This window comes from Marmota marmota, unplaced genomic scaffold (assembly GCF_001458135.2).
Source record: "Marmota marmota marmota unplaced genomic scaffold, marMar, whole genome shotgun sequence".
NCBI lineage: Eukaryota > Metazoa > Chordata > Mammalia > Rodentia > Sciuridae > Marmota > Marmota marmota.
This window is the reverse complement of record NW_026000242.1, coordinates 19,858,934-19,871,177: the sequence shown is the minus strand read 5'-3', so window position 1 is coordinate 19,871,177 and position 12,244 is coordinate 19,858,934. Positions and strand designations below refer to the sequence as shown.

General features: G+C 30.9%; 1 protein-coding gene across 5 annotated transcripts in view; it reads left to right on the top strand.

The window, feature by feature from the left end:
• The window catches only part of Dync2h1 (dynein cytoplasmic 2 heavy chain 1), a 174,019-nt gene that overhangs the window by 849 nt on the left and 160,926 nt on the right, over positions 1-12,244 (top strand). For all 5 annotated transcript variants that reach the window (XR_007344508.1, XR_007344509.1, XM_048795761.1 and 2 more), the window contains exons 2-10: positions 3,272-3,442; positions 3,735-3,864; positions 5,645-5,763; positions 6,737-6,881; positions 7,585-7,817; positions 10,763-10,897; positions 11,011-11,124; positions 11,238-11,349; positions 11,696-11,820. Coding sequence is in view for 3 of the 5 variants with exons in the window: in XM_048795761.1 (XP_048651718.1) it covers positions 3,272-3,442; positions 3,735-3,864; positions 5,645-5,763; positions 6,737-6,881; positions 7,585-7,817; positions 10,763-10,897; positions 11,011-11,124; positions 11,238-11,349; positions 11,696-11,820 (1,284 nt within the window). In the remaining 2 variants the exon portion in view is untranslated. The remainder of the gene's footprint in view (positions 1-3,271; positions 3,443-3,734; positions 3,865-5,644; positions 5,764-6,736; positions 6,882-7,584; positions 7,818-10,762; positions 10,898-11,010; positions 11,125-11,237; positions 11,350-11,695; positions 11,821-12,244) is intronic.

Here is a 12,244-nt window from a genome sequence, read left to right as displayed (position 1 = left end):
ATATATATATGTAGTGTGTGTGTGTGTGTGTGTGTATGTGTGTGTGTGTGTGTTTCCTTCCTTCCTTTCTCTCTCTCTTTTGTTTTTGACATGCCCTTTACCCAGTTGCTGAGGTTTGTCTGGAATTTGCGTTCCTCCAGTCTCATCCTTGAAAGTAGCTGGGACTGCAGCCTCTCACTGCCCTCCTGATTCTCTCTTCCTAAATTTCATTTTAAATTATTTATGTTTTGGTAAAGGGATTGAATTCAGGAGCTTTAACCGCTGAGCCACATTCTCATTATTTTTTGAGACGGGATCTGGATAAGTTTCTGAGGCTGGCTTTGAACTTTTCATCCTCCTGCCTCAGCCTTCTGAGCTGTTAGGATTAGAGGCTTCCAGCTTTTTCTATTTTTTTTAAGTATTTTTTTTTTTTTTTTTTAGTTGGACACAGTACCTATCTTTCTTTCTCTCTCTCTCTCTCTCTCTCTCTCTCTCTCTCTTTCTTTCTCTATCTCTTTCTGTCTCTCTCTCTCTCTGGAAGAACAGCACATTATTTATTTTGATTTGTGTTTCTCCTCCCTTTTTTCCGTTTTCCCCTTTGAGGCAAATTCTGTTTTTTTTTTTTTTTTCTATTTGTGCACTGACCTTAGTTAGCACTGCCTGAGGGAAAAATTAGTTAGGAATTAATCTTTGAAATATGATTTGATATATTCCAAGATAAAGTTTAAATTTGTTTTTTAATGTACACATGGTTTTGATTTACTTTTTGCCCTGCTCCCTCTACTGGCAGGATTGCTTAAAAATGGTTACATTTGCAATCAGAACTCATAAACCTCCAATAAAAATGTAAGATAATTGCCTGACAAAATGAAAGGGGTTAAGCAAATAGATGAAAATTGACAAAACATAGACATATTTTCAACCCCTTCCTTTTGTGTTCAATCTTATCGTTAGGTCTAACAGAATATTTGACACTCAGCAAATATTGATTGAATCATTCACTATATTCACTATGAATCTTATTCTTGAGTTTAATTCTATTCAATAAACATTTGTTTTGAACTTAAAATATGCAAGGTGTTTTGCCGGGCCTGGTGGATTTACAAAATATATAAAAAGGATAGATAATTGTAACTAATGTTTATTTTCACTTTACTCTTCGTCAGGCATTGTAAGCATTTCATATGTATTATTGCATTTATTCTCCACAAGACAATAAGATTGGAACTATTCTTATATTATGACTGAGGAAAGCAAGGCACAAAGGTTGTATCCCAAGTGTTAACTGTTCTGCTTCTCTAATACTACAATTCAGAATAGGGTCACTGCTTCTGCCTCCCAGAGCCTGGCTCTATTGGTTTAGGATAACATGTATTTAGTAAATTATAAAACCATGGCAACTCTTGTAAATGCCTTTTAAGATTCAGATGGAATGCAGTGGGAAAGATGGGAAGATTTTCAGTTTGTGAAAATGTATCTTGTCTTGGGATTTGAAAGTTGAAGCTATCACTTTTTAAGTTAAAGCTTATACAGGTAGAACTTAGCAGTGTATCTTGCTATTTTTAGTCATATACCATACTACAGTTTTTAGTCATATTTGAGAATATTTTGTTATGTGTGAGAATTAGCATGATGTAATAAGTTAATGTCAACAAATATTTATTGAGTGCCTTCTCAAGGTCTGACACAGCCTTAGGTGTTAGGGATAAAGCCATGAACACAGAGTCATGACTTCAAGGAGTAACACTGGAATGAACCATGGGTTAAATACACAGATATGTGATGTAATGTTATTTTTATTATTAATACATTAATACATTCTGTTAAGATAAAAATGATATTTTAATAGTGATGGGGGAGGGGCAGGGAACTGCATTAAAATAAAGTAGAAGGAAATACCTCTCTGAATAAGTGACTTTTAAAGTGATATTTGATGAGTTGTAGACAGGTGTAAGTTCTGTGGGAAAAGTGTTCTAAGTTAAAAAAACAAAAAACCAAAAAAACCTGTAAATACCAAAGCCTTGAGTTGGGTCTCAGCTTGGTTTCAAGGGGCAGAAAAAAAAAAAAAAAGAAAATCCATGGTGATGGCTTAAGTCTCATGTATACATTAGACTTAGGTTGGAATTTGGAAAGTTGAAGTTATCACTTAAAGGGCAGTGTGTGAGATAGGACATGGATGGTAAACTTACTGTATTGGGTTAGATAATATTTTAGGCTTATTAGGCTATAAGTTCTTTCTTCCAACTATGACTCGACCATTATAGTGTGAAAACAGTCATGTAATAAACTGTGTAGTAAGCAATGTAAATGAATGAGTATGACTATTTTCTAATAAAACTTTATGAACACTGATTGATATTTGAAATTCACATAATTTTCATGTGTCAAGAGAGAAGAGAGTTTGAGAAATATATTAATACAAGTAAAATGTCAGTTCCTTTCCAGTGATTAAAAATTGTAATAATTAAGGTAAAAATGGCATGAAATTAATTTATCTATAAATTAATTTTTATATACAACACTAACCTTGTTTGAAAGCTTTTTAGTGCATAGACTTCTCTTCCTAGAAAAAGAAATGAGAATAACTCTGAAAATATGTATCTAATGCCAAAACTTCTTTTGAGTTGGCAAAACTCTTCCTGGCTAATGAACTAATTACTATAAACTGTCCTATTTTAAATAAGATTGCTTTAGTGAATTTTGATTAAACTCACCTGGTTCCAATTTTAAATAACCTTAACTATATGACAGTTTAATAAAAAAGTGTGATGCTCAAACTCTTTAAGGAAAATATTTTAGTTAAAGCAAAGATGATTTTAGGAGATAAATAAGTTTATTTTGGCAATTTTGAGTACATGTTATATATATTAAATCATATATTAAATATAATTTCAAAAGAAACTTTAAAATTGCTTTTTCCAGATGACAAGATCATGAACGTTTCTGTTACAGACTTTATCGTGATGGTAGAGAAGTACACTACTCATCATTGTGTACCCTGGGCATCCAACTTTGATCTTTAGTATTCTTGAGTCTGGCTGGAGTAGAATAGTTAGTAGTGTAAGTCAACAATATATAGTGTCAACCTATTATAACAGCTTTATAATATAATCACATGTAAGTGGAGATCCATTTTTAAACTCAGGTATTCTTAAGGAGCAGAAATAGATTGGTTTAGTATATTTATTTTTACAGTAACTATTTTTTCATGTGGTAGAATATTTTAGAGCAACATTTCTTTCAAATATTGAATTTTATGATGATAACATTTAACAATTGTTTATCACTTTAGATTGATTTTGGTGACACAAAAGATAAGGTGCTGGTTTTTTTCAAGCTGCGACCTGAAGTAATTACAGATGAGAATCTACATACTAACATTCTTGTTTCATCTATGTTGGAGTCTCCTATTAATTCCCTATACCAAGCAGTACGGCATGTATTTGCACCAGTGTTGTTAAAGGTGAGTAAAGTAGCTATGTAACTATTTATTTATTGTTTTTTACTTATGTATTTGGGTAAATGTGTATGTAAACACAAGCATTTATTTAATTTTCTATTAATGTAGTTAATATTTTAGTTTTAAAATTGAAGTCTTTCTTTTGCTGTGCTGGAGATCAAATTTAGGGCTAAACTATCTTTTCTTAAATTATAATTTTAAAGTAAACTTTGTTGACAAATAGAGACTCTGTTTCAGGAAGCCAATGTGATTGGGAATACTTGATCAATGGTTGCTCTTATATATTTTTCTATAGGATCAGGAATGGAGCAGAAACTTTGATCCCAAACTTCAGAATCTTTTGAGTGAACTAGAAGCTGGGTTGGGTGTAGTTCTACGAAGATCAGACTTATCAAAATTGAAACTTAAGGAAGATGATACAAGAGGTATATAACAATATATAATGTTTTATGTTCATAAATTATTTATCAAAGTAACTATGATATAATCATCTCTGTTTACTCAAAGAAAGGGCAAAATGGTTATTTTGTTAGTACATTGCTAAATGAACATATTTCTTTACAGATTGTTTTTCATGTTTTTGTAATTTCTCTTAGCATAAACTTTATTTAAATAAAAAGATTTATATGGATGTGGAGAAGACAGAAGTATATTTCTTAACAATATGCAATTTATGAAAATAGAAAATATGGTTGATTCTCATTATTTGCAGTAGTTATGTCTTATAAAGTCACAGTGAAGACTGAATTAGTGAATTCTGAGCCATTGCTTCCAGGGAAAATAGAGGATAAAGTTCCTTCAGGCCTTTTGTCACAACAGTTTGTCATCTGATCAATACCTAACCTTGTTCTTGGTTTTGTTTTGTTTTTGGTACTAGGTATTTAACCCAGGGATGCTTAACCACTGAGCCACATTCCCAGCCATTTTTAAAATTTTTGTATTGAGACAGGATCTTGCTAAGTTGCTTTAGGGCCTCACTAAGTTGCTGAGGCTGGCTTTGAACTTGCGGTCTTCCTGTGTCAGTCTCCCAAGTTGCTGGGATTACAAGTGTGTGCCTCTGTGTCCAGCAATATTTAACCTTATTTTTTATGTGTTTCTATATGAAGACACTTTCATATATATATATATATATATATATATATATATGACCAACATTATAATAGATGCCTGAAGGAAGCTTACTAACACAAATATTTTTTCTGTAAGGAACCTCACAACTTTCTTGTGGTTGGGAATACTGGACAGAATTTTAGCACTATGCTTGGGGATCATTTTAAGCCATGAAATCAGCAAAATCTTAAAAATCTAAAAAATATGGTGTTAAATAGTCTGCAAAAAGGACATTTGTTTATAGAATGAGATGGGAAGCAAGAAGGTAGACTGTTACATTGTTTGACCTCAGCTGGGAACAGGTATGTCAGGAGACAAATTTTTGCTGCTGTAATATATAATATGCAAATAATGAGTACCAACTAATTGTATACCTTGCATTATTAGACCTACCTTCAACTTTTATTTTAAAATGTATTTTATCTGAGGGTATCTAATTGTCATTTCATTGTGGCTATAGATAAATTACTATTCATATGAACAATTAATATTAAATTCATAATATACAAATAATTATTTTAAAATATGGGGAGCAGTTTTAAATTTTGCTTGTACAATAAACTATATGCTTTTGAAAACTCAAAGTCTCAGATAGGATAGTGAATTTACTTCCAGCTTCAGGTTAGAAAAGTAAAAATTATTCAGTTCATTGGAAAATTTAAAGTCAAAATTCAAATAACACTATTTTGTTTATATTTTGAAATTAAATTAAAAACAGTTATTGATTAAATTTTAATTATTTTCATTTGGATGGAATTTAAGAGTGTGAATGGTATTGGAATTAGATTTAGGAATATGCATTGGAGAAGCAAGCTCATTGACACAAGATGCAGAATGTTTGTATAGATAGGAATGGTTTACAAAAGTGTGCAGGAATCATTCCGAGCAACAAACTCAACAAATGTTATGTGACATGCAAATTTGGGTTCTAAATGGATTTATCTACTATTATCTGATAGAATTTGTATATTTTCAAGCGTATAGGAAATGTGCATGTATCTAGATATAACCAAAATTAGCAAATGAATCAAATAATTTTCTGGATTTTCATTTTCCATTGAAAATTTCTTTCTTTTTCCTTCTTTACTTTCATAGGTATTCTTACACCAAGTGATGAGTTCCAGTTTTGGATAGAACAAGCTCATCGTGGAAATAAACAAATTAGTAAAGAAAGAGCCAATTATTTTAAAGAATTATTTGAATCAATTGCAAGAGTACGTGATTCATACATAGTTATATATCAGGCTTCTTATAAAAGTATTTTAGGATTGAGTTCTTACTATTTTTCTGTTTTAAAATCTCCTTGATGATTGTGAATAAAATGTATACTTCACACATAACAAAGTTTACTTGAGGTGTATTTAAAATGAGGAAAACTTAGAAATACAAATCATATAAAACAAAAAAAGTTAAATTCTTATCTCTAGAAATATCTTCTCAAACACAAAATTACTTTCCTACAGGTACTTAGCATGAAACAAAAACTTAATATAGTTCAGAGGTTTATGTGCATAGAGGTGATATATTCTTTTGAAATAATATTCACTTTACTCAAATTAACATTTTCAAAATGACCTGAATTATGATAAATATCTTAGTTTTATGCTTATTTGATTGATTATTCCTTGATGTATCTTCATAGAGATTAAATAAATAATTTTGACTGCAAAAAGTGTATTTTGAAAACAAATTTTTATAGCGATTTTCTACTTGTTCCACTGTTATTTCAATAATATCATCTTGGTGGTCTGTTTGAAATAATTTTAAGCTTTTTTTTGAAACAATGATAAAATATAGAATGATAAATATTATACCATTTTTAATTGTTAACCACAATATTATGCAACATAAAAAATAACAGTAAAAATGTGAACTACAATGGGTAGTGTGCATGTGAAAGTAAGGCTATGTGAACTGGGAATATAAGTAAATGAATCTAAATTAAAAAAAAATTAGGTCAAGGGTATAAATAGTGACTAGACTTTATTATTTTATCTTTTGGCTTTCATAAAATTTATGTATATGGAGGGTATTTCCATAAATAAGTAATTATCATGGTAGAAAATGAGAAAACCCTATGGCAAATATCCGAGTTTTAGCAGTTGAAAAAAAGTCTGGGATCATTTGACTGTATTACTCAAGTTACATATATGATTATGTTAAAAAATTACCACATTTTTGTTTTAGGAGTTTTATAACTTGGACAATCTATCATTACTGGAAGTTGTTGACTTGGTGGAGACAACTCGTGATGTTGTAGATGATGTGTGGAGACAAACAGAACACGATCCTTATCCTGAGTCACGAATGTTACATCTTTTAGATATCATAGGTATTAGTAAAGAAATGAACTTTTGGAAGCTTGTCTTATTTTCTTTTTTTCCTTTAAACTCCAACTTAAAAATGTTCCTAATGTAATATAATAATTGCTACTTAAAGTAATTCTTAAAGCAAATCATTTAGAATTACATAGATGTTTGTATATTGCTGGTAACTTAAATCTTTTGTCAAATTCATTGACCATTAATAGAACTAAATTATATAGATCTTCAATATTTATGCATTTATATTCTACATTTTCAACTGAACTGAAAAAATAGTAAAAATATATTGATTTATATGTCAATGTTAAATTTTTGACCAAGAAAAAAATCCTTTTTATTATTATACTAAGGAATAACAGATAAGTACATTAAAGGTGAATGTACAAAAATATTTATTGCAATACTATTTGTAATATGAGTAGGAAAATAGCAATTGGGAGTTATTTATATAATACTATTTCCATACAGTAAGCTCTGCAGCCTTGCAAAAACTGAATATACATCTCTGCACTTGGAAGGTGTACACAATACATTGAAAGATGCAGAAATGCAAACTGATGTGTGTGTGTTTTAGACAATATGTTATTGACAGTGTTAGTATAAGGGTGTTCTTGTGGTTTTCATAAAGTCTTTGTTAATTTGTGTATTTTTAAAATTTTGTCATAAGCATGCATTTTATTTCCATTAAAATTTTGATTTATGTTTTACTAGGTGGTTCATTTGGAAGGTTTGTTCAGAAAAAGCTGGGAACTTTGAACCTATGGGAAGATCCTTATTATCTTGTGAAAGAAAATCTGAAAGCTGGTATTTCAATTTGTGAACAATGGGTGATAGTCTGTAATCATCTAACAGGTCAGGTTTGGCAGCGCTTTGTTCCTCATCCATGGAAAAATGAAAAATATTTCCCAGAAACACTTGATAAACTTGGCAAACGCCTTGAAGAGGTATCTATTTGATTATATGTTTCTTTGTCTTTAAGAACGAAGTGGGTCTTTACTTGTTTGTGAATGTATTTTATATTTAATAAGTACTATACCTCTGATAGAAATTATTTATAGTTTTGAGAAAGGATAGGAGTTAAAGTTCATGTGGGATAATTTACGGCATAGTATTAGGTGCACAGTAGGCACTAAGTGCTAGTTTACGTCTTTCTTTTTTTGGGGTGTGTGTGACAAGTGAACATTGCTAGTCGTGAAATTCTATTTTGTTCTTTGTTGTAAAGAAAATAATCCCCTTCTCTTTCTGTGGAAGCTCTCAGACATTGTCTTTGCTATTGCAATTATTTTTATATATGGACCTTTTTAATAGGTGGTACTCTAGTTTGCAACAGCTGCCAATTACATAAGTTATGAGTTTCAGTATAGAATTTACCTATGTACCTTCAAGGGACAGGCAAAATGAAATTATCTGAATATTGTAAGGCTGACTTCACCCCCCTCTTGTTTCGGGAAATCATAGTTCTTTGTTCATTTTTTAAATGTTTTTCATTTTGGAATAATTTAAACATACACAAAGGTAAAATAGTGTAATGAATGCTTAGGTGTCAGTTATTCAGAATAATTACTGACATTATTCACTCTTTATCTCATCTTTGTCTTGCTTTCTGTGTGCACCTCCCTTTTTTATGCTGGAATATTTTAAAGCCAAAATATATGTTACTATCATAAGATATAAGCACAATTACCATTATTCCACCCAACAAAGTGACAGTAATTTCTTAATATAATTTCATATTTAGTCATTGTTCATTTATCCTGATTGTTTCAGAATTTTGTTTTATTTTGGATATTGGGGATTGAATGAACTCAGGGGCACTCAACCACTGAGCCACATCTCCAGCCCTATTTTGCATTTTATTTACAGACAGGGTCTCACTAGTTGCTTAAATGGCTTGATTTTGCTGAAGCTGGCTTTGAACTTTCGATCCTCCTATCTTAGCCTCTTGAGCTGCTGGGATTATAGTAGGGTGCCACTGCACTCAGCTCAGAAATTGTTTTTTTTTTTTTTTTTATAATTGGCTTATTTAAATCAGGTTAAAAACAAGCTCCATGTATTGCACACCTGTGCTGAGTTTCTTTTAATTTATTATAGTTTTTCCTATGTGTTTTGTTATGCAATATAGTACTCCCATCTTTAGGATTTGTGTTTTTATATTGTGCTATTTATCATGTTTCTGATTCTCCCATTTTTCTAACTAATAATTTAGCTATAAAGGCTTGATTAGGTTCACTCCCCAGCACTCCCCCTCCCCACCAAAAAAAGAGCCTTGATTAAAGATTTTTTTTCAAGAGTATTTCAAAGGTAGTTCTGTATAGTTTTTATGAATTCCATCCAGAGGCATGTAGTGTCTGGATTTTCTATTTTTAGTGAGGTTGAGTTTACTCTGTGGGTTCAGGTATGATCTGCCTCATGGATTACAATCCTCTGCATCAACTTCTTAATGTTTTTAGCATCCTTTGGTAATTATGAAGTGTTGTAAAATGGCTGTTTTCTATATCAGTCATTCTTTTTGCCCTTCCTTCCTTCCTTTCTTCCTCTCTCTCCTCCGCCTCCTCCTCCTTTTTCGTCCTTCTTATTTCTTCTTCTTCTTCTTCTTTTTTTTTTTTTGGTACTGGGGATTGAACCCAGGGGTGCTTAACTACTTAGTCACATCCCCAGAACTTTTCTATATTTTATTTAGAGACAGGGTCTCACTGAGTTACTTAGGGCCTTGCTTAGTTGCTGAGTCTGGTTTTGAACTTGTGGTTGTCCTGTCTCAGCCTCTCAAGTCACTGGGATTACAGGCATGTGCCACTTTGCCTGGCTCTTTCTGCAATTTCTAGTGATTATTATTTTTCTGTAAAGTAGAATTTTCCCCATCAACTTTTTAGTTCCCTGAAATATAGTTTGCATAGCAATGGAAGGATAGACATTTGCTTCTTTTTATTTATCATTCTTTCAAACATTGAGTAGTAGGTTAGTGTCATGGTAAGTTTCATAGGAGCAAAGAAATTATTTTGGTAGTATCATGAACTCATGGATTTTTAATATTTTATTGTTTCAGAACACTAATTATTCCCAAATTATTCCATCTTTGGGCAGTAAATACCCCTTAATTTGGGCAATGAGTGCCCCTTTCAAGTTGGCTTCTGTGGCTCTGCTATTTCATTCATAACTTCAAGGCCCTGAAAATGTTCCAGCCCAGCCCATTTTGTATATTTTCTGTATTACATCTGCAATTAATTAGCCATTTTTCCAAGAAGACTGGTTCTTTTTACTAGGAAATGATATTTAGCAATGATCTGATTGGGGAAGTGCTGTTACTTAGTTATTATTGCTTTTAGGCTATGTAGACAGAATTGTTGAAGATTTTTTTAAGCAAAAAAAAAATACATTTGAGTCTATGCTCATTTCCAACTCAAATGGAATATTTTAGTGTTTTACTTAATCTTTTTGATTGTTAGCAGATATTTTAAACTCAAAATACAACAATATTTGTTTTTCATCTATGTGTTAACTATAAATAGTAAGGTTGGTAACACTGATTTCATAATTAGAAGTGCAGTTTGTTGCAGAATAATGAAAATTAGAAGTTGCTACTATTTTCAGAACAGATTCTTAAAAGTTCACTTAAATGAGCCTTAAACAGAGTTTATAAATATCTAGATCTTATACATTTTCTCCAAACTTGAGCACTTTGATTGATGTTTGTATGATGCTGTAATTATGTCTTTGAGCATCACTTTGATATTGATGAGTTGTAATTCTCAGGATTATGGTTTCAGATTCGTTCATTTCAGAGAACCTATTTTAAAGAAATATTGACTGATATATTTAGATTTTACACATATTTATACAGTTTTTTTTTTGATTTAAGTAAATTTTGTTGTTTTAATATTTTATGTTTTAGGTCTTGGCTGTTAGAACAATTTATGAGAAGCTTCTCTATTTTTTACCTGCCAGTGAAGAGAAAATTGTATGCCTGTCTCCAGTATTTGAACCTTTCACTGGCCTGAATCCTGTGCAATATAATCCATATACTGAGGTTGATTTTATATATATATTTATATGTTTATATGTATATAATTTTCGGTTTTTGTTCTTTTTAAAGGTTGATTTTTAAAATATTAAATTTAACAATATTGTTAATTTGTTTAGCCTTTATGGAAAGCTGCAGTGTCTCAATATGAAAAAATTATTGCACCTGCAGAACAAAAAATAGCAGGAAAATTGAAAAATTATATTTCAGAAATTCAAGATAGCCCACAGCAGGTAAAATGTTGAAATATTTTACTTTTAATGTTTTCCTTAAGCCATTTTAGTAGATATCTGCATTTACTAAGTTGATCAATGGGGATGAACATACACTTACTTTGTTTTGTTAGCTTCTTCAAGCTTTTCTGAAATATAAAGAGTTGGTGAAGCGTCCAACTATAAGCAAAGAATTGATGTTGGAAAGAGAAACTTTATTGGCAAGACTTGTGGACTCGGTTAAAGGTAAAGGTTTTCCATAGATTATAGTGTTTGCTTGAAAACATATTTTTGTAGACTACATTTTTCTTTATTGTATACCATTTAGGATTAACACTATCTATTCTGAACATTTTTATTTATGCTGAAGATTAATTTATTAATTTCTGTTATAAGTAACAGATTTTTTGAATTAACAGGTTATTTTCTTTTTCTGTTGATTACACTTGATTCATGATAGGATCTTTGAGTGTAAGGACCAACTCTTACTGTTTTCTATATACAATGTTTGACATAGTGCTTGGTACATTGGAAATATTTAGGAAATATTTGTTAAGCTTATGTAATCATTCATTTGATTTAATTTTTATAGATTTTCGATCAGACTTTGAGAATCGGTGTCGAGGAGTTCCTGGTGATGCATCTGGACCACTTTCAGGCAAAAATCTTTCAGAGGTTGTCAATAATATTGTTTGGGTTCGTCAGTTGGAATTGAAGGTATTTGTCTCAATAAAAGTTGAAGAATGCTAGTTAAGATGAAGTAACTTAAGGCATACATGTAGTAGGCTGTCTAAAACTGTAGCAATAACAATCCCTGTTTTCTATGGTATATCCATCTAATTTTCATGTGAAATGTTTGAAAGTGTGCAGAGATGATTCTAATGGTACTATTCTTTCTTTCTATAGAGACAACTGTCAAATCATTTATAATTCCAATTGCATTTGCTTCAGACAAGTGTCTTTAAAACATTATTCAAGAGAAGAGCATCCCTTACATAGCATTAAAAAATATGATTGCAAAATTTTGGTAGTCTAACTGCAAATATGTATTTATTACTACATTACTTTAAGTTGAAAGTTAAAGAAAAGGTGATAAGTAATTATAGTGACATCATTTTATAAGTTTAGAGGGTATTTGAAT